Source organism: Ranitomeya imitator, chromosome 7 (assembly GCF_032444005.1).
Source record: "Ranitomeya imitator isolate aRanImi1 chromosome 7, aRanImi1.pri, whole genome shotgun sequence".
Taxonomy (NCBI): Eukaryota; Metazoa; Chordata; class Amphibia; order Anura; family Dendrobatidae; genus Ranitomeya; species Ranitomeya imitator.
In genome coordinates this window covers 57,917,119-57,940,351 of record NC_091288.1, presented here as the reverse complement: position 1 = coordinate 57,940,351, position 23,233 = coordinate 57,917,119, and the positions used below count along the sequence as shown (strand labels likewise).

The 23,233-nt window shown below is 45.2% G+C and overlaps 1 protein-coding gene across 8 annotated transcripts in view; it reads right to left on the bottom strand.

Annotated features, from left to right (window-relative positions):
* DIP2A (disco interacting protein 2 homolog A) overlaps window positions 1-21,798 on the bottom strand; it is a 99,214-nt gene extending 77,416 nt beyond the window's left edge. For 2 of the 8 annotated variants that reach the window (XM_069733278.1, XM_069733281.1), the window contains exon 1: window positions 21,474-21,754. In XM_069733278.1, coding sequence (XP_069589379.1) covers window positions 21,474-21,564 — 91 coding nt within the window. In that variant the 5' untranslated portion in view covers window positions 21,565-21,754. Of the gene's footprint in view, window positions 1-21,473 lie in introns of all 8 variants that reach the window. The other 6 variants (XM_069733277.1, XM_069733282.1, XM_069733275.1 and 3 more) reach the window with 6 other exon arrangements.
* Window positions 21,799-23,233: the final 1,435 nt, after the last annotated feature.

The window sequence follows — 23,233 nt, the reverse complement described above, 5'->3', positions numbered from 1 at the left end:
TTATTAAAATAAAAACAAGGCCTAGTAAGTGACACATTGCTGGAATAAGGGTCTCAGCCCCTACATCATGCTCTTCTCAGCTTACATCGCAAAAAACTGTTGACACATTCCTTTAATGCAGTTACACGTAACATTAGTGTGAACAGGGGAAAATAAAAGCTGGACTGACTTTAGACAACTCCAGTATACTGCATCAATTATTATTTAATTTCTAACAGAACGCCCCAAACAATACCCCAGCAATTCTAACCTTAAGAAAAAACAGCGTTCTAATCTCCGACATTCATCTTATCATACATCTATCACCGCTACAATAAACCATGCCATGAGTAGTATCAGCAGGCATTCTTCCGATACCGACACCAGGTCATCACGTCCCCTCCTACTCCATTCCAATCACATTGTGTGGATTGTTCTCCTTCACCCACCACACCCTATCTCACCCCGATACACTAATACTCAATACAGTAGAAAAAAAAAATTACATCTGTGATTAAATTGCAAAAGAATGTCAATTCTGTTTGGGATGCAGTCCCCTCACCGCAGCATACAGCCAACTCCTGCCCTAAAATCCTACTGACCCCATACAGTTATAGTAGATCCCGCCAGAAGATAACGGAACACTATTCGCCAATCACAGTAGATGAAAGACGGTCAACCCTACAGATCTCGCTGGGGGTCGGCGACCGTCAGATGATGTTGGGGAGAGAGAGGATCAAGCTATTGGAATTTTAATGGGGGATTCTCTTGTTATTTAGGCAAAAAGATGCTGCAAAATGTAACATAGGAAAACAATAAAGATCGCTTCATCGGTCATCTATGCTACTCTTTTTTATCTTTGTATTTTAGGGGTATGTTCAATTTTGCTACTTTATTTTATTACTTTGGTGCAGCTAAAATAAAATCTTATACCATTTTCTGTCCACACCTCCTGTGCAAACCATTGTGTCTGCACGATTACAGACTGCAAACAAACCCTGGCTTGTTTGATCTAGTGTTGCCTTTCATCTGTCTTCTACTTCTTGCTAACCAGATGAATTTAGCTAAACAAGTAGTAGTATCAAAAAGCTTTTAAAGTGGGTTCTACTACTCAGATATTGAGTGGTTACCCTTACACCATTTAAAGGGGAACTATTAGCAGAACAAACGTGTCCAGTTTTTGTTCTTATTATATTCCTGCTGCTTCCCTGAGTATTAAATGTTTTTATATTTTCTAAATCTGACATACGGTTCCAGAGATACGGGGCTTTTTATTAGGTGCTAATTTTTAGTCTTTAAGAGGGGTGTGGCTCACAGGATAACTATGCACAGCAGCCTGAAGACACGCCCCCAGATAATCCTATGGGACACGCCCTTTCACAAAAACCATAAATATTAGCACTAAATAAAGTCCCATATCTCTGGATCCGTATGGTGGATTTACAAAAAACAAAGACTGGATTACTCAGGGAAGCACTGGGAATAAAATTAAAGCAAAAACAGTCACGTTTTGTCCTGGCTACAGGCCCCCTTTAATATCAGATTGGTGACCTATGTGGTGGACAGTCCCTTTATGATTTCATAAATAGTGTATATAAAAGGTTGACCGCTCTGACAAATAAAACATGCAGAGGTTAATATTGTAGAGATCTGCAGGCGTGCTGATGGAGCAGGCGTGTACATGCTACGAGTACTATACCCCCAGGCTGAAAGTGAGACATAAGAGGGATAGCGGGGTCTGACACATCCACAGAGGACTCCGCAGTGCAGCGCGAGGTCACAGTGGCTGCGCACAATGAACACTTTAACATCTGGGCCCTTTTCCTTCTTTACTTCCTGTAATAACAATAAGCCGGACAGAGAGCAACATCCAGAACATTCTCCAAAGTGGAAGCGCAAAGCAGGACTCGTCACTCGCACATTCCAGGCTTCATCGTTAACCATTTCGCTAACAATCCAGAGAGAGTTAGTGGGCACGTTGGGGCAGATTTATCAGTGTGGGCCAATTCTGGACAGTCCTAGGATGAGCCAAGTTGTGACAGTGGCCTACGCCGTGTGAAAAATCTGGTCCATATTTCGCCCGTCTAATCCACTTACATCCTTACTTTGGGCCCGAAATGTGCTAAAATCTTTGGCGCACAGTGTCGCCTTTTTATTATTATTATTAATTTTAAATAAATATATATATATATATATATATATATATATATATATATATATATATATATATATATATATATATATATATAATAAGATCCTTTAACCTCTGCCCTAATCATGGCCCTGAGGCTAAAGGCAAAGCCAGGAGATTCATCCTGAATAGTCTTTTGGATACAGTCCACACAGAGGCTTTTCTGCCACTGGACTGCTAGTGAGACTTCACAGAGGGCACATTCTTTGTTCTTTGACTTGGCACTAGCCTTCTTCGGCGCCTGGCAAGTAAGCAGAAAAATGTAGCCCATTACCACCAATCTGACATTCACGAAGATCACTCACCACCCGCTGACAATCAAGGGTACCGGATTTTGAGGCTGATCTGGAATACGGACAACGTCCCTCCTAGAAGCTGAGGAGCCCTGCGACCTTCTCCTCTTCGTATGCTGGTGACCAGGCATAGCACCTGGTAACGCCTCTTGCTGCTGCTCCTGCTGTAGTAATGGCTGCTGTTGTAGTTGCTGCTCCATACAATCCTCCATAATGGCGCTCTATAGATGTGAGCACTTTCACCGTGGACTCACCACCTTTTAAAGGGTGATCCACTCTGCTCACCGCCTCATCCGGTTTACATATAGCCTCCCCCGCTTCTGCACCCCACCGGGAAACCGCCAAAAAGGCCCTGTAACCCGGCCAGCGTCCATTCATGGGCGCCGCCATCTTGGATCCGGCGCGCAGCACTGATGTCACGCGGGCATGCCCATTCCCAGCGTGCCCTGCGCGCGACGCCCGCCGCGCATCCAGAAGTTAGGCCCAGAGCCAAAGGCGGCCAGCAGAGGGGGAGAGAGCGGTGTGGCAGCAGCAAAAGAGCCTCAGGACCCCGGACTGCGCTGAACCGACGCCGCATGTGCGCGAAGGCCCCAGGACCTGCGAACGGCGCTTCCACAGCCTGAAGGCCGGCATACAGGCTCTCTGCCTATTCTTCCAGTGTCGGGACAGGAGTGGATGAGTCTTAAAAACCGCCGTGATTTCAGCACTAGGGCTCCCATCAGGACAGGAAACCCAACTGAAGCGAGGGAGAGGTACCTACCTTTTATTACAGTAGGTTTCCGGTCCTGGCTGGGCGGATCCCTCTCTCAGGTGTACTGTCATGGGAGACGGGAAAACAAAACATTTTTTAAATCACCCTCCAGCCCCCTTTTCAGGAACATGAATAATTACCAAACTAGTAGGAGTCTATTATCATATAGTGTAGCAACTTACTCGGGAAAATAGGTAACACACCAACAACTGCAACTGACTCATGATGGTTCCTGAACAGACTAGAGACCCTGATTCCACAATCCCTAGTGGTTCCTGCGTGAGCAGAGATAGCAATAACCACAGAATAGATGACGCCAACTCTGACCTATGCTGCCTGAAAAGCTGTAGAGCACTTCACATACCTCCTAAAGAACCAGAACGCAGAGCACTGTGCAAATTACCTACAGAAGAGAAAGTGTGCTGAAACAGAAATTTCCCAGAGTAAAACAAACCACAAAATACAAAAGGTATTAAATAGGTTGTTAGTAAGTAAGCTGCCTACTTTCCTACAGAAAACAGTAGATTGGTGCAAGGTAAGCAACATAAACAACAAAGAGAAACCCTAGCTGGTCTTCAACAGACTGTTAAACAACAGCAGTATGGCTGGACATCCAAATTCACCAGCAGGAAATACCAGCAAGGAAAAAGTATACAAAGCTGCACCCGAAAGGTGATCGGGCAGACAAATGAGAAAATGAAGAAGCCCGTGACCCTAAAAAGACTGCAGCAAGGATAATAGAAACTAAACACCCCAAAAAAAGCTGGCCACAAACCTCACGCCCAAGAGTTCAAATCCAGGAACATGACAGTCGTTTGGACCTCAAAATGGTAACAATATAAAGTACAGATTGTATAGCAAAAGAGCAAGCCTGACACAGCGGATGTCCACTATGATGGAATACTGAAAGGCTGCATATGATTAAAAACTGCGGATAGGCTGCCAGGGTCACATGAACATCAGTAATCCCAGCAAATATCATGCAGAAGCAATGCTGGCTTGGGAGGCAATTACGGCATATGTTTTAAGGTTGGTTTGTTATTTTTTACATGGGGTCCTAAAGCGATTAAGAAGTTATCCAGACATTTTAAGACTCTATAATGGACTATTATTTAAAAGAATTGTTCAAGACTGATCCATTTTTAGTAACTTTCCAGAAAGCAACCCTGAAAAACACCACTCAAGCGTTTTTGGTTTTTTTTTTTGCAGTGCTGGAGTGGTGCAACTAATCCACGATCCCTGCACTTAGTCTCATATTTACCAGCCGACATCATCTTTTATCAGTGCCGCACCGATTGGTCTTCTGCAATTTGTGACCTGCCGGATCGTTCAAGTATTTGCTGTGTGATCTGGAAGTCACAACTCAATAGGATCCTACGAAGGCCAGAACGAGGCTCTGATAGACTTACGATGAGAACTTGTGACCGTTACCTCTGACTTCCAGTTACAAGATAGCGGCACGGGAAAATAGTGGCACGGGGGACAGCTGAAAATGGGGGCTGGTAAGGATAATACTAGGGTCAGGTAACTTAGATTAGTTGCACCACTCCAGCGCTGAAAAAAAAAAAAAAATGAGTGGTGCTTAAAATTTATTGATAAGAGAAAGAAAGAAGAGGAATAAAGAAAAATTGAAAAAGAAAAAAGGAGAAAAAAGAAAGGAGGCGGAGGAGGAGGAAAGGAAAAGGAGAAAGAAAATAGAAAAAAGAAAGCAGAAAAATAAAGGAGAAAAAAAAAGGAGAAGGAAAAATTAGAAAAAGAAGATAAAAGGTGAAAAATAAGGCATTTTTTCTTATTGCAGTAATTTTCTAAGTGAACTATATATAATAAAAGCTGTGCTGTGATTGGCTGCAGTTTACCTTTTGGTCAGGTGGGAAAATCCCTTTTAGGAATTTGTAGGTAATTGATAACTAGGTGTCACCATCCTCTTCGTCACTTGGGTGTGTCCTTAGATAATCCGCATAGGTTGGACTGTAATCGGACGCCCCAAGACGGAACCTCGAGTTACTTTATTAATACATTTGTTGGAATAACAGAGGAATGGCACAATACAGAATTATGTGAAAAGATGCTCCGCGATTGTTATTTCATGAATTACTAAGAGACAGGTCGGGAGAGGCGACAGATCCTCGTTAATACTCTATTTCAATCTGCTCTCCACCATGTTATTTATTTATTTATTTTTTTGCTTTCCACATTGTACATGATGCACAATGGAAGTAAATCCGGAAAAATGACACAGTGCGGGAATCAATGACACGTCCTCATCAGGCGTCAATATAAATCGTTACGTGAGAATAAAAGCCGCTTCCTGAATGGAGGGCAGCACCAGTGTAATCGTATTCGTTATGATCTGCGGCTGGGCAAGTTGGTGCAGGTGCCGGCACAGAGCGTGGGCGCTTACATACAGGCTGGGAAAGAACACCCTAAATTATCAGTAGTGGAGGAGTGGGACATTCATCAGACTGCAGCAATAAAAGAATCATATATAGTCACCCGCTGCTCTGATCTAGCTTTTACTCCAGAGGATGTAGAGGTTTAATAACTGTACACTGACAACAAAAAGGCTGTGTTCAGATTTTTTGGTTTGTTTTTTTTTAGGGGGATCTGCTCCAAAATTTTCCTCCGTAAACTCATACTTGGTACGAGGAGTTTGAGTGCTTTTTTTTTCCTGGAGAGCATTTGAAAAAAAAAAAAAAAGCATGCCACTTCTTCAAAGTGGATGTAGAAAAGCCGCGGAGACACCATCACGTGTTTCTCAACGCAAGCAATAAATAGCCAGGTCTTTCACCGGGAAGGAACAACCACAGGAAGGGCAGCATCCAAAAAGGAAAACCACCTATGCCAAAACATGGTATCCATCCACAGACAGCTGTTTCGGGGTATTTGCCCCTCATCAGTGTGGAGTAGGAAACTGGCTATTAGGAGCAGTGCCCAGTAAAAGGACTATAAACATAAGGATGAATGACCTCGGGGAGATCAAAACATCCAACACCGCGGAGACACCATCACGTGTTTCTTAACGCAGTGATCCAGAACACTGCCCCCATCCCTTATGGGAAATATGCAAATGCATGTAGAAAAGCCGCGGAGACACCATTACGTGTTTCTTAACGCAGTGATCCAGAACACTGCCCCATCCCTTATGGGAAATATGCAAATGCATGTAGAAAAGCCGCAGAGACACCATCACGTGTTTCTCAACGCAAGCAATTAGGGATGGGGGCAGTGTTCTGGATCAACACATCCAGAATCATGGCGTGTACAGAAGGGGGCGGCGCAGGTTTTCGGCTCCATCCAAAGCGCCGTGATTACGGACCGTGGACACGCACCCTGAGGTTCTATCCATGTAACAGTCACATGGGACAAAACCTCCCCATGGGTGGCAACCCAGAATGCATCAGGTTTCGCTTGGAAACACCACTAAAGACACAGACTAATATGTCTTGACATTTGGCGCTAATTATCCTTTAGAAGTACAACTATAATGATTATTGTCTACTTTCAAAAGTGCCAGAAGTAAAATGGAACGTGATGGAAACCAGACGGGCAACACTAACAAGGGAGTCTGTCCGACACGTCTGGTGTTCATTATGTCACTGACCCATCCCCGGCAAGAATATGGAGCAGAAAGATAGAAGATCTAATGCTGATGTGAACGCTGCCTAACACGGAACAGATGTATATATTGATAGGTACACGATTGCCTGATCTCAAAAACAGGCTCCCGAAAGGGCAGGACCAGCGCTGTGAAACTCTGCTTATGGTCTATTGCCGCAACATTGTATTTCACATTCGTCCAGCCATTGGACCACCTGTGCTGGGTGGATGGAGTGTTCTCCACTGTGTGGCTGTACCGCCACCACAATATCTTGCCTCCTTTAAATGTCTGTATAAAACAAGTACAAACTTTCTCATGCAGCAAGCAGTGATGTCAGTAAGGTGACCGGGGTTCATCAGCTGTGAACTCCGGTGACTTTTCACACGCGTAATCCTACTCCTCAGTGGGTATTGGCTGGCTTGCTGAGCCGTCGAATTGTGCCACCACTCAACAAACCACCCAGATGTAGCAGAGCTTGAGTTCTTCGTGGGACAGCATCACATAGGGATTCTCGGTGGACAGGTGAGGAATATGGTGGTTTATTTTTTTTTTAAGCTTACAATAATAATACATGGGGAAAAAAATGGACGGGAGTATTTATTTAAAATAAAGGAGTCTGTCTTCTTTTCAATTAAAGGACTTTATTTAGGCTACGCATTATGACAATGGGGTTAGTAATAGGGGAGTCTTATAGACGCCTCTCCATTACTAACCCCCGGGTTTGATGTCAGCGGGCATAAAACAGCTGACATCAACTCCAACCCTAATATCCAACTTACCATCGTACCAGGGTAAGTGGGAAGAGTGAGGCTAAGCGCCAGATTTGGCTCATCTTATACAAGTGCCATTTCTGGGGCAGCTGAAGACTGATGTTCTTAGTCTGCAAGGGGCCAAAATCCATGGCCCCTTCCTAGCCTATTAATATTATCCCGCAGCTGTATGCCTAGCCTTTGCTGTTTACTAACTATAGGGGGACCCCACATAATTTTTTTTTTTTTTTGGGGGGGGGGCCTCCATTTTAATGAGCTGATATTAAAAGCCTGGGAAGCTCCATGTTTATTACTCCTATTCCAAGCTATAAACATCTGGCCCCAGCTGTCGGCTTTCTCTCAGCTTGTTATTATAATTTCAGGGGGACCACACACCATTTTTTAATGCATTCAATCATGAGCTACATACATGTACAGTAAGCTACACTGCACTGATTATATATCTCAATTACATCTACAGTATGTATCTATCTAGCTTTCTATATCTGTATCCAAGATTGTTTTATTATTAGTTAATAAACTAACTTGAAATGACAGCTCTTTGGCCATGTTCACACAGTGCGTTTTTTTCTGCGGAACCGCAGCGTTTTTGCCGCTGCGGTTCCGCAGCTGTTTTCCATGCAGGGTACAGTGTACTGTACCCTATGGAAAACAGGAACCACTGTGCACATGATGCGGGAATCGGGAAAAAAAGCCGCGCTGAATAGCCGCGGTAAAAAAGAAGTACCATGTCACTTCTTTTTTCGGAGCCGCAGCGGTTCTGCACCCATTGACCTCCATTGTGAGGTCAAACCCGCAGTAAAACCCGCAGATGAAAAAAATATCTGCGGGTTTTACTGCGGTTTGTGGTGCCAAACCGCTGCAGCAGGAAGTGCGGGGAAGCGGGCGGAAGTGCGTGGGCGGAGTGTGGCTGCCCCCCCGTGCTCCGATCCCGCCCCCCGTGCTCCAATCCCACCGCCCCGTGCTCCGATGCCCCCCCCAGTGCTCCGATGCCCCCCCCGTGCCCTAATCTCCCCCCCTTATACTTACCCGGCGTCCCGGTGTCCGTCCGGCCGTCTTCTCCCTGGGCGCTGCCATCTTGCAAAATGGCGGGCGCATCCGCAGTGCGCCCGCCGAATCTGCCGGCCGGCAGATTCGTTCCAAAGTGCATTTTGATCACTGAGCTATAACCTATCTCAGTGATCAAAATAAAAAAAAATAGTAAATGACACCCCCCCCCCCTTTGTCACCCCCATAGGTAGGGACAATAAAAAAAAAATTAAGAATTTTTTTTTTTCCACTAAGGTTAGAATAGGGTTAGGGGTAGGGTTAGGGGTAGGGGTAGGGTTAGGGGTAGGGCTAGGGGTAGGGCTAGGGGTAGGGTTAGGGGTAGGGTTAGGGGTAGGGTTAGGGGTAGGGTTAGGGGTAGGGTTAGGGGTAGGGTTAGGGGTAGGGTTAGGGTATTTTCAGCCATTTTAACTGCATAGAAAACTGCATAAAAAAAAGGATCAAAAAAAGGATAAAAAAAAAGGATCAAAAAAAGGACAAAAAAAGGACCAAAAAAAGGACCTGCGTTTTCTGCCAAGAGCTGCAGTTTTTTTAAAAAACAGTCCTGAAAAAAAAAGGATGGAAATCAGGAACGTGTGAACATACCCTTTCTCTATGTAAAGGCTGATAAAAACACATTGCACACGTATGTCACACGGATGCTAGATGGGAAAAATCACTTTGTACTCGCATGATTTTTCAAGACCAACATCAGACTGAGTTTCTAAACACAGATGAGTATGAGCCCTAAAATTTAGGAGGTGTATTTTTTGCACACAAGAAAAACAGATCTGATAACAGTGCTCATTTCACCATTAGCATGTCATCCACTTTTTTCTCTCAAACAAAACCCCCAAAACATCTCCAAGCTTTTCCAACTTAATGCAAAAAAAATATATAAAAAAAAACACTGATACCTGACTTTTTTTTCCTTATGTTTTTTTCATAAACCCAATGACCAGCATGATTAATTCTGACTCGCCAATCGAAGCTTACAAAAGTAAAACATAATTGTATCTCTCTTTCAGAAGATGTAATATTTTCCCAGTTTATCTGGGTCTCCAAATGCTTTCAGTCTACCATATATGCACTTTATCCCTATAATTTACCTAAACCAGACAATTCTAAAACTTAGCATTTTTTCTATTATGGAAGCAATAGAGCTTGTAGATCTTAAAGGGACACTGTCACCTGAATTTGGAGGGAACAATCTTCAGCCATGGAGGCGGGGTTTTTGGGTTTTTGATTCACCCTTTCCTTACCCGCTGGCTGCATGCTGGCTGCAATATTGGATTGAAGTTCATTCTCTGTCCTCCATAGTACACGCCTGCGCAAGGCAAGATTTCCTTGCGCAGGCATGTACTACGGAGGACAGAGAATGAACTTCAATCCAATATTGCAGCCAGCATGCAGCCAGCGGGTAAGGAAAGGGTGAATCAAAAACCCCGCCTCCATGGCTGAAGATTGTTCCCTCCAAATTCAGGTGACAGTGTCCCTTTAATGACCTGGCCATTTTTTGCAATTCTGACCAGTGTCCCTTTATGAGGTAATAACTCAGGAACTCTTCAACAAATCCTAGCAATTCTGAGATTGTTTTTTCGTGGCATATTGGGCTTCATGTTAATAGTAAATTTAGGTAGATAATTTTTGCGTTTATTTGCGAAAAAAATCGGAAATTTGGCGTAAATTTTGAAAATTTCGCAATTTTCAAATTTTGAATTTTTATTCTGTTAAACCAGAGAGTTATGTGACACAAAATAGTTAATAAATAACACTATCCACATGTCTACTTTACATTAGCACAATTTTGGAAACAAAATGTTTTTTTGCTAGGAAGTTATAAGGGTTAAAATTTGACCAGCGATTTCTCATTTTTACAACAAAATTTACAAAACCATTTTTTTTTTAGGGACCACCTCACATTTGAAGTTAGTTTGAGGGGTCTATATGGCTGAAAATACCCAAAAGTGACACCATTCTAAAACATGCTCCCCTCAAGGTGCTCAAAACCACATACAAGAAGTTTATTAACCCTTCAGGTGCTTCACAGCAGCAGAAGCAACATGGAAGGAAAAAATGAACATTTCACTTTTTAGTCACAAAAATGATCTTTTAGCAACAATTTTTTTATTTTCCCAAGGATGAAAGGAGAAACTGGACCCCGAAAGTTATTGTACAATTTGTTTTGAGTACGCAGATACCCCATATGTGAAGGGAACCACTGTTTGGGTGTACGACAGGGCTCGGAAGGGAAGGAGTGCCATTTGACTTTTTGAATGAAAAATTGGCTCCAATCTTTAGCGGACACCATGTCGCATTGTCCCTGTGTGCCTAAATATTGGAGCTCCCCCACAAGTGACCCATTTTGGAAACTAGACCCCCCAAGGAGCTTATCTAGATGCATAGTAAGCACTTTGAACCCCCAGGTGCTTCACAAATTGATCTGTAAAAATGAAAAAGTACTTTTTTTTTTCACAAAAAAATTCTTTTAGCCTCAATTTTGTCATTTTTACATTGGCAACAGGATAAAATGGATCCTAAAATTTGTTGGGCAATTTCTCCTAAGTACAGCGATACCTCACATGTGGGGGTAAACCACTGTTTGGGCGCACGGCAGGGCTCAGAACGAAAGGAGTGCCATTTGACTTTTTGAAAGAAAAATTAGCTCCAATCGTTAGCGGACACCATGTTGCGTTTGGAGAGCCCTTGTGTGCCTAAACATTGGAGCTCCCTCACAAGTGACCCCATTTTGGAAACTAGACCTCACAAGGAACTTATCTAGATGTGCGATGAGCACTTTGAACCCCCAAGTGCTACATAGAAGTTTATAACGCAGAGCAGTGAAAATAAAAAATCATTTTTCTTTCCTCAAAAATTATTTTTTAGTCCGCAATTATTTATTTTCACAAGGGTAATAGGAGAAATTGGACCCCAAAAGTTGTTGTCCAGTTTGTCTTGAGTACCCTGGTACTCCATATCTGGGGGTAAACCACTATTTGGGCACACGTCGGGGCTCGGAAGGGAAGTAGTGATGTTTTGAAATGCAGACTTTGATGGAATGGTCTGTGGGTATCATGTTACGTTTGGAGAGCCCCTGATGTGCCTAAACAGTAGAAACCCCCTACAAGTGACCCCATTTTGGAAAATAGACCCCCCCAAGGAACTTATCTAGATGTGTGGTGAGCACTTTGAACTCCCAAGTGCTTGACAGAATTTTATAACGTAGAAAAGTGAAAATAAAAAGTCATTTTTTTCCCACAAAATACATTTTTAGCCCCCAATTTTTTATTTTCCCAAGGGTAACAGGAGAAATTAGACCCCCAACGTTCTTCTGCAATTTTTCCTGAGTACGCTTATGCACCATATATTTGGTTCAACCACTGTTTGGGCACACGTCGGGGCTCGGAAGGGAGGGAGCACCATTTGACTTTTTGAACGCAAGATTGGTTAGAATCAGTGGTGGCACCATGTTGCGTTTGGGACCCCCTGATGTGCCTAAACAGTGGAAACCCCTCAATTCTAACTCCAACACACCCCTAACCCTAATCCCAACCCTAACCATAACCCTAATCACAACCCTAACCCTATCCCTAACCCCAACACACCCCTAACCCTAATCCCAACCCTAACAATAACCCTAATCACAACCCTAACCCCAACCCTAAGCATATCCCTAACCTCAACACACCCCTAACCCTAATCCCAACCCTAACCATAACCCTAATCACAACCCTAACCCCAACACACCCCTAACCCTAATCCCAACCCTAACCATAACCCTCACCACAAGCCTAACCATAACCCTAACCCCAACACACCCCTAGCCCTAATCTTAACCCTACTTCCAACCCCAACTCTAATCCCAACCCTAACCCTAAGGCTATGTGCCAACGTTGCAGCTTTGTGTGCAGATTTTTCCGCACCGTTTTTGAAAAATCCGCAGGTAAAACATGCTGCATTTTACCTGCGGATTTCCTACGGTTTTACACCTGCGGATTCCTATTGAGGAGCAGGTGTAAAACGCTGCGGAATCCGCAAAAGAATTGACATGCTGCGGAAAATACAACTCAGCGTTTCCGCGCGGTATTTTCCGCACCATGGGCACAGCGGATTTGGTTTTTCATAGGTTTACATGGTACTGTACAACGCATGGAAATCTGCTGCGAATCCGCAGCGGCCAATCCGCTGCAGATCCGCAGCCAAATCTGCACTGTGTGCACATACCCTACTTCCAACCCTAATTCTAACCCTAACCCTAATTGCAACCCCAACCCTAGTTCTAACCCCAACCCTAGTTCTAACCCCAACCCTAGTTCTAACCCCAACCCTAGTTCTAACCCCAACCCTAGTTCTAACCCCAACCCTAGTTCTAACCCCAACCCTAGTTCTAACCCCAACCCTAGTTCTAACCCCAACCCTAGTTCTAACCCCAACCCTAGTTCTAACCCCAACCCTAGTTCTAACCCCAACCCTAGTTCTAACCCCAACCCTAGTTCTAACCCCAACCCTAGTTCTAACTCTAAACCCTAGTTCTAACCCTAACCCTAGTTCTAACCCTAACCCTAGCTCTAACCCTAACCCTAACCCTAGTGGAAAAATAAATATATTTTCTTTATTTTATGCTGCTCTCTACCAATGGGGGTGATAAAGGGGGGGCTATTTACTATTTTTTTTATTTTGATCACTGTGATAAAACCTATCACAGTGATCAAAATGAATGAGCGAATTTGCCGTCCGGCAGATTCGGGGGGCGCACTGCGCATGTGCCTGCCATTTTGGGAGATGGCGGCGCCCATGCTACAAGCTGGACAAACACCAAGAGGGACTCTGGAGGTACGGGGGGGGGGGGGGGGGGATTCGGACAGCGGGGTGGCACCGGACAAGACAGGGGGGGCAGAGGGGAGAGGATGGCACGGAGGACATAACGGAGGGGTAGGAATCGCCACTGTCAGTCGGTGGCAGGGTCAGATCAGCGTCTCCAGCCGTGGCCGATGATATTGCAGCATCGGCCATGGCTGGATTGTAATATTTCGCCAAGTTTCATTGGTGAAATATTACAAATTGCTCTGATTGGCTGTCGAAAGTGAAATGGGCAATGGCGACAACTTCAGAGTAAAAAACAGAGCAGTATTAGGCCATGTTCACAGGTTCAATTTTCTACCTCAGAATCTGGTCAATTTTTTACCTCAGTATTTGTAACCCAAAACCAGAAGTGAAACAATCAGAGCAAAAGTTTAATAGAAACACATCACCACTTTTGTATTTATCACCCACTCCTGGTTTTGGCTTACAAATACTGAGGTAAAATACTGACCAAATACTAAACATGTGAACGTAGCCTTGAGGTATGCCCACATACAGTACAGACCAAAAGTTTGGACACACCTTCTCATTTAAAGATTTTTCTGTATTTTCATGACTATGAGAATTGTGCATTCACACTGAAGGCATCAAAACTATGAATTAACACATGTGGAATTATACACTTATCAAAAAAGTGTGAAACAACTGAAAATATGTCTTATATTCTAGGTTCTTCAAAGTAGCCACCTTTTGCTTTGATGACTGCTTTGCACACTCTTGGCATTCTCTTTATTAGCTTCAAGAGGTAGTCACCGGGAATGGTCTTCCAACAATCTTGAAGGAGTTCCCAGAGATGCTTAGCACTTGTTGGCCCTTTTGCCTTCACTCTGTGGTCCAGCTCACCCCAAACCATCTCGATTGGGTTCAGGTCTGGTGACTGTGGAGGCCAGGTCATCTGGCGTAGCACCCCATCACTCTCCTTCTTGGTCAAATAGCCCTTACACAGCCTGTGATCCCTGTGTGAATTTTTTTTTTGTGGTAAAATAATAGACACCATAATGGCTACCAGGCAATCGTCTATAATCAGTGGGGTCCTTTTGATGCCACTTGCTTCGGTTAAGTAACAGATCCGGCTTCATCAGCAATTAAAGCCGGAATTAAAAAAGGCAGGTGGATATATTGCGTCGTGATATCAATTTTTCAATAGCACAGTCTATGGCTGTGTTCATACATTGCGTTTTGCAGTCTTTTGTTGCAGCATTTTTTTCCTAAAGAGAACAAGCTACGTTTTGCACCACCAACATTTTGCAACTCTTTTTTTTTTTATGGCTGCTGGGCACACATGAATTGTCCAATGCATGCGCTAAGTACCCTACCTTAATTTTTTTTTCTATTTTTTAGCACAGTAATGCAATTCCAGTTTCATACCTTTCATCTTTGCATGCTATAGAGTTAGAGAGTGTGACTTTTTTTTGTTGGGGATTTTATCATCATGAAATTACATCTCTGCATAAGAAACATACTAGAAAAAAAAATGCTATTACATTTTTAATATACCGGAGAAGCTTGCTTACTAGTCGTGAATGATGGCATTAAACATGCAAATAATTACACAACATATTTAGTCATTTTCCCATGACTTTGGAGCTCTCCCAAATACCGGTCTTGCCTTGGAAAAGCGGACATCCAGAGCCTTAGGCTACACCTCCACAATGAATCCTCTATACAAAAAAGAAGAAGAAAAGCCTCCAATTTTTTCAGAGGTCAGCAAGTAAAACAAGGATGAACTAAGAGAAGAGGAAGGATTTTGTTTTTCTTTTGTGATACTTTTCATGTTTAAGCGTATGGAATTCTGCTCTGTTTTAATATAAATTTTATGCATAGACATTTTTTGTAGACGCAGCCGAGATCCATTCTCCAGAGACAGAACCTTCCAACATTCATTTCCCTACAAAAGTTTCCCCACCCGTCCAAAAAATGTTCTCTGCATAAACCAAACCGTACATACAAGAGTTGGAATATCTGGAGCTTTGATAACCCAGCTTTGGCTCTGTGCACACAGCATGTCAGGCTTTGCAGGAGGTATACTCTCCTGATGAATAACACTAACAGTATATGCAAAAAAAAAAAAAAGTATGAACTGTTGCACTTTATTACACAACTAAAAAAAAAGAAGATATTCCAATGTATTCCAATACCACCATGACAACAATCTTATGGCCTCTAGTAAGTTATAAACTCCTATAGGTACGTTTAACATCATGTTAGGGTACCGTCACACAGTGCAATTTTCATCGCTACGACGGTACGATCCGTGACGCTCCAGCGTCGTAACAATATCGCTCCAGCGTCGTAGACTGCTGTCACACTTTGCAATCTACGACGCTGGAGCGATAATTTCATGACGTATGTGCGATGTGGAAGCCGTTGGTTACTATGCGCACATCGTATACGATATATGTTACACCATGCAATCATGCCGCCACAGCGGGACACTAGACGACGAAAGAAAGTTTCAAACGATCTGCTACGACGTACGATTCTCAGCGGGGTCCCTGATCGCAGGAGGAAAGAAGAGCAGCAGGTGAGCAAGATAGGCTACCTTTCACTTTTCCGTTTTGTGGGGTCCGTGATGCAGCAAAATGACGTACGTCATGAAAATAGGTAAAAACGAGAGAGAGAGAGACCGATTTTCCGACGTGCACAAAAAACGTTTTCTCTGCACGAAGGACTCTCAAAAATTCTCAAAAATCGACGGATTGTGATGGATCTGAAAAGGCTGAAGTGTGAAAGTAGCCTAAATAGCATAGATGACACCAAGGACTAGAGCATCTATATCTGCTGTCAATCAAGCAGCAGTGAGAAGAGAAGAGGAGCTACGGGTATGTACCGTAAGTGCATTGAAATGCAGAATACGGAGCGTTCAGTGCACATTATTCTTGACAGCACATGTTCTGTGCACACAGGATGAGGTGCTGCAGAGAACAATGTTTTTTAAGCAAGCTAAAAGATCATTTCACTGCTTTATCTGTTCATCCGCAGCTTGTTAACAATGCATAAACATCAGGAAACGAGCGTTCCTAAAAAAGATTGTTCATGATAATAGCACAAAATAAATGCACCTTCAAGGGGTTGTCCACTACTCAGACAAATCCCTTCTCAAAACTCTGTATTTCCCCCTTGTAAAATAGTAACACCTATATTCAACTCACGTATCTTTTCAGAGGTGTTGGCACTGGCTCTCCTGGGGATCGCGTGACACCTGGCCACGGGGATCGTGTGACACAATTATCAGCCACTTTATTCTCCCCAACCTTGGACAAATCACGTACACCCAAATGAAGTCAGAGCGCAGCAGCAGCAGCACGCACTTCTTCTGGAAGTCTTGTTTTCTGTGAAGGTGGGCAGAGTGGAGCCTGCTCTGATTGGCCGTAGTGATCGTGTGACATATTATCATGCGAACCCCAGGAGACCCAGTGCAGACACCGCTAGAATCGCGCCATCACCATACGGGAGTATAAATTATTATTTTACATGGGGGAAGCAGATTGACAAGGGGGTTGTCCGAGTAGTTAACAATCCTATTAACTTTTAGAACCACCATAAAAGCGATGAACGAGGAGTCGCAGGTACAGATTTTCTAGCATACTCCATCATCAGAGAGGAGCAATAGTGACGAAAAATCTGAAAGTACATTATACATATAAGGAGACATAGTATCAAGTCAATTGAAAAGAAAAAAATAAACGTATTCCAAAGAATTATCAGTATTAAACCATTTACTGTACTTTCATTCATGAAATAGTGACAGCGCTCATTCATCAGATTGTCATCTGACCTAAAGAGAAGAACCCGGAAGACAAAAGAGCCGATTGCAGAAATGTCATCGCACCAATAAAGGGGATAAACTGCAGCGCCGGCCTCGATCTGCAGAAAATGCTAGAACAGAAGACCCAAGTATCAATACATTCAGTGACAGGCGAGATATATGGGGCCATTACTATCATTCTGCACGAGTTTCTCACTCTGCTCCTTCATTATTCGAGTCCTTGTTGTGCTAAACATTTAGGATCGTCACGTATCGTTGTGCCAAATGTTACATGGTAGCCATATAATCCCATATGGAAAGCCGTAAAAAAAACCTGCAACAAACAATTCATTACAATTTTTCTATGCGATATAGAAAAAAAGTTATCAGCTGCCATAGAAAGGGTTGGACGCGTTTCCTAGGACTGCTTCTCTAAAGAAAACCAATTTAGTATTTTAATCCATTTTTTAATGCATCAAGACTCTGATCTGCCTGGAGGGGGAAGGGGCATAGCTTCAGAGTGTAATCATGTGCCATCAATGGCTCTGGCGATCACGTCTCGTACTGTATGACGCGCCAGGTATGTGGCGGTACAGTAGGGGCCTGTGCAGGCTTGTGTCATACACGACCATATACAATACACGACCATGTGCATTGCATGGAGAGGGATGCAGCCAGCCCATTGGATTTATAGTGAGACCCTTTCCATTGTAGTGGGGTCAGCTTATCTAAGGACCATCATCGCTAAGGCAAGAGACAGGTAGGAAATGCAGAACTGTCCTCCGACAGGCAGAAGAGGGGTGCAGAGGATTCTGGCGGCCACAACAATGACCGCTGAGCAATCGGCCGATGTGTCACAGATAAAGAGGAGCTGTCCATCCTATGTAGAGATATAATTTAATTTTTGTCTTTTTTCAGACTTCTCATCACGGAAAAAGTACAAGCAGGAAGAGACAAGTCCCCGAGAAAATCAGATTTCTGAATCCGTTACACATTTATGGGTAGAAAGTAAAGCTAACCGCACAGCAGACGTCTGTAGGGCACAACACAGCAGGACGGCTGCGCCATATCCAGCACATGTCACACACATCACCGGGAAACCGGAGACTCAGAAACCAGGACTGCACGACTGCTGATCTACATGGAGCCATGACTGCAGACTGCCCGCAGAGTACAGGCTGCACATATGACAGTCATCGGGCACTGCAGTAAAGCAGGTGGCCATGTATCAGCAGTCCCTGCTCCCAGAATGGGGAATTATATACAGCTATTATGTAGAATAGTCAGCACTGTATGTCTGTTGATCTATATGGAGCCATGACTGCAGACTGCCTGCAGAGTACAGGCTGCACATATGACAGTCATCGGGCACTGCAGTAAAGCAGGTGGCCATGTATCAGCAGTCCCTGCTCCCAGAATGGGGAATTATATACAGCTATTATGTAGAATAGTCAGCACTGTATGTCTGTTGATCTATATGGAGCCATGACTGCAGACTGCCTGCAGAGTACAGGCTGCACATATGACAGTCATCGGGCACTGCAGTAAAGCAGGTGGCCATGTATCAGCAGTCCCTGCTCCCAGAATGGGGAATTATATACAGCTATTATGTAGAATAGTCAGCACTGTATGTCTGTTGATCTATATGGAGCCATGACTGCAGACTGCCTGCAGAGTACAGGCTGCACATATGACAGTCATCGGGCACTGCAGTAAAGCAGGTGGCCATGTATCAGCAGTCCCTGCTCCCAGAATGGGGAATTATATACAGCTATTATGTAGAATACTCAGCACTGTACGTCTGTTGATCTATATGGAGCCATAACTGCAGACTGCCTGCAGAGTACAGGCTGCACACATGACAACCGGCAGGCCCCGCAGTAATGCAGCCATATAGCAGTGTGGTCCCTGATCCCAGTATGGTGAACTATACACAACCATTATGAAGAATAGTCAGGACTGTGCATCTGCTTATCTACATGGAGCCATGACTGCAGACTGCCTGCAGAGTACAGGCTGCACACATGACAACCGGCAGGCCCCAAAGTAATGCAGACATATAGCAGTGTGGTCCCTGATCCCAGTATGGTGAACTATACACAACCATTATGAAGAATAGTCAGGACTGTGCATCTGCTTATCTACATGGAGCCATGACTGCAAAATACAGGCTGCACATATGACAGTCATCAGGTTCTGCAGTAAGGCAGGTGGTCATGCATCAGCAGTCCATGATCCCAGTATGAAGATCTACCGTATATACAGCTATTATGAGGAATAGACAGGACTGTATGTCTGTTGAGCTACAAGAATTCATGACTGCAAACTGCCTGCAGAGTACAGGCTGCACATGACAACCGTCAGGGCCCGCAGTAAAGCAGCCATATAGCAATGCGGTCCCTGATCCCAGTATGAAGATCTATATACAGCTATTATGAAGAGTAGTCAGGACTGTATGTCTGTTGAGCTATATGGAGCCATGACTGCAGACTGCCTGCAGAGTACAGGCTGCACATATGACAGTCATCAGGCTCTCCAGTAAGGCAGGTGGCCATGCATCAGAGCAGTTTCTGATCCCAGTATGGGGAACTATATACAGGTAATATAGTCAGGACAGTATGTCTGTTGATCTACATGGAGCCATGACTGCAGACTGCCTGCAGAGTACAGGCTGCACACATGACAGATGTCAGAAAGGCATCCATATATTAGTGCATTCCCTGATCAAAGAATGAAGCACTATATACAGCTATTATGAACAGTCAGGAGTCAGGACTATATATCTGTTGATCTACGTGGAGCCATGACTGCAGAATACAGGCTGCACATATGACAGTCATCAGGAAGGAATAGATCAGTGCGGTCCCTGATCTTAGTATGAAGTAGTATATACAGCCATTTTGAAAAGTCAGTACAAGCTGCACAAATGACAACCGTCAGGCCCTGCAGTAAGGCAGTCATATATTAGTGCAGGCCCTGATCCGAGTATAAAGCACTATATATGAATAGTCAGGAGTGTACGACTGCTGATCTATATGGAGACATGACTGCAGACTGCCTGCGGAGTACAGGCTGCACACATGACAATATATCGGCGCAGTCCCCGAATCCAGTATGAAGATCAATATACAGCAATTATGAAGAATAGTCAGGACTGCACATCTGCGGATCTATATGGAGCCATGACTGCAGACTGCCTGCAGAGTACAGGCTGCACACATGACAATATATCAGCGCAGTCCTTGAATCCAGTATGAAGATCAATATACAGCAATTCTGAGTAGTCAGGACTGTATGTAAAGGAGCACTGCCTGCAGAGTACAGGCTGCACATGAGGGCTGGCAGGCAGCTGTCTATCTGTACAGTCCCTGTTCCCAGTGTGGAGCACTATATGCAGCAATTCTGAGTAGTCAGGACTGTATGTAAAGGAGCACTGCCTGCAGAGTACAGGCTGCACATGAGGGCTGGCAGGCAGATGTCTATCTGTACAGTCCCTGTTCCCAGTGTGGAGCACTATATGCAGCAATTCTGAGTAGTCAGGACTGTGTATGTAAAGGAGCACTGCCTGCAGAGTACAGGCTGCACATGAGGGCTGGCAGGCAGCTGTCTATCTGTACAGTCCCTGTTCCCAGTGTGGAGCACTATATGCAGCAATTCTGAGTAGTCAGGACTGTGTATGTAAAGGAGCACTGCATGCAGAGTACAGGCTGCACATGAGGGCTGGCAGGCAGCTGTCTATCTGTACAGTCCCTGTTCCCAGTGTGGAGCACTATATGCAGCAATTCTGAGTAGTCAGGACTGTGTATGTAAAGGAGCACTGCCTGCAGAGTACAGGCTGCACATGAGGGCTGGCAGGCAGCTGTCTATCTGTACAGTCCCTGTTCCCAGTGTGGAGCACTATATGCAGCAATTCTGAGTAGTCAGGACTGTGTATGTAAAGGAGCACTGCCTGCAGAGTACAGGCTGCACACTCCACAGTCATGCGGCAGCCAGGTACCAGTGCAGAGCTATGCAGCACATACACAGCCATGATGAGCAGTCCGGGCTTCCTCATGACATTGTCCTGCATGCAGCATTACAGTACGCAGTGTGCTGGAGCTGCTGCCGGGTGACAGTGTAGGGTACAGTGCCATCACGTCTGGAGTATGGTCCATTATGCCAAGTAGAACTATAAATCCCAGCATGCAAGTGTTACTAATACGGTGCAGGGACTCGCAGCTCCGCCGCCGGCCCTGCCGCTTCCCAGGCTCCTACCTTCCGATAACTCCAGCTCCAGCTCCGCCAGGCTCTCCCGGACCTCCGCGGGCAGAGCCTCCAGCAGCGCACATCCCCCTCTCTCCGCCATCCTAGGGTCTTACGCCCATACAGCGCATACCCGGAGCGCAGCCCGTGCTCTGCCCGCCGTGCTCTTCCGCCGGCCTCCTCAGTCTCTGCGGGCGGATCAGCTGCTCCGCTCACTCCCCGCTCTCCTCCACACTGCTGCGCTCAGGCCTCTCCTCTCTCTGCCTCCGCTCCCATCCCCATAGGACCGGCCTGGCTAGCGGGAACGCGCTTGGGAGCGGTCCGAGAACGCGCACTCGAAAAAAAAGGGGGCGTGAATGTTATGGGAGTTAGGAATCTGCCTGGTAACAACAAGAGGCGTGGCGCCAACATCATCAGTGCCCATTGAAAACTGCTGCTAGACACGCCCATTACGCGCGTTCTCGCCTGCAAGCCGGCAACGCGTCACAGCCCGGTCAATTCCTCATTGGTTACAACGTAAGTCGCTAATAATATCTCATTGGATGGAAGAAGATACGCCCACACACGTGCTGGCCACAGACGCCGGCAGCTCGTCACCGGCATATGATTATGAGTCTGTGTCAGTCAGTGTGAAGTAGCAGACTTGGCTGGTGCAGGCTGCAGAGATGCCGCTGCTCGCGTCCGGGAGCTTGGAGGCCTTTCCCGGGCACCCGTGGCCAAGTGGACTGGTCACACAGATGGCGGTTGCACTGTATGGCGTTCAGCTTGGTGGTTACAGAGTATGGCGCTCAGCTTGGTGGTTACAGAGTATGGCGTTCAGCTTGGTGGTGACACTGTATGGCACACAGCTTGGTGGTTGCACTGTATGGCGCTCAGCTTGGTGGTTACACTGTATGGCGCTCAGCTTGGTGGTTACACTGTATGGCGCTCAGCTTGGTGGTTACACTGTATGGCGCTCAGCTTGGTGGTTACACTGTATGGCGCTCAGCTTGGTGGTTACACTGTATGGCGCACAGCTTGGTGGTTACACTGTATGGCGTTCAGCTTGGTGGTTACACTGTATGGCGCCCAGCTTGGTGGTTACACTGTATGGCGTTCATCTTGGTGGTTACACTGTATGGCGTTCAGCTTGGTGGTTACACTGTATGGCGCTCAGCTTGGTGGTTACACTGTATGGCGTTCATCTTGGTGGTTACACTGTATGGCGTTCAGCTTGGTGGTTACACTGTATGGCACACAGCTTGGTGGTTGCACTGTATGGCGTTCAGCTTGGTGGTTACACTGTATGGCGCTCAGCTTGGTGGTTACACTGTATGGCGTTCAGCTTGGTGGTTACACTGTATGGCGCCCAGCTTGGTGGTTACAGTGTATGGCGTTCAGCTTGGTGGTTACACTGTATGGCGCACAGCTTGGTGGTTACACTGTATGGCGCTCAGCTTGGTGGTTACACTGTATGGCGCTCAGCTTGGTGGTTACACTGTATGGCGTTCAGCTTGGTGGTTGCACTGTATGGCGTTCAGCTTGGTGGTTGCACTGTATGGCGTTCAGCTTGGTGGTTGCACTGTATGGCGTTCAGCTTGGTGGTTGCACTGTATGGCGTTCAGCTTGGTGGTTGCACTGTATGGCGTTCAGCTTGGTGGTTGCACTGTATGGCGTTCAGCTTGGTGGTTACACTGTATGGCGTTCAGCTTGGTGGTTACACTGTATGGCGTTCAGCTTGGTGGTTACACTGTATGGCAGATAACTCTCTTCTCGACCCTCTTCAATCTGGC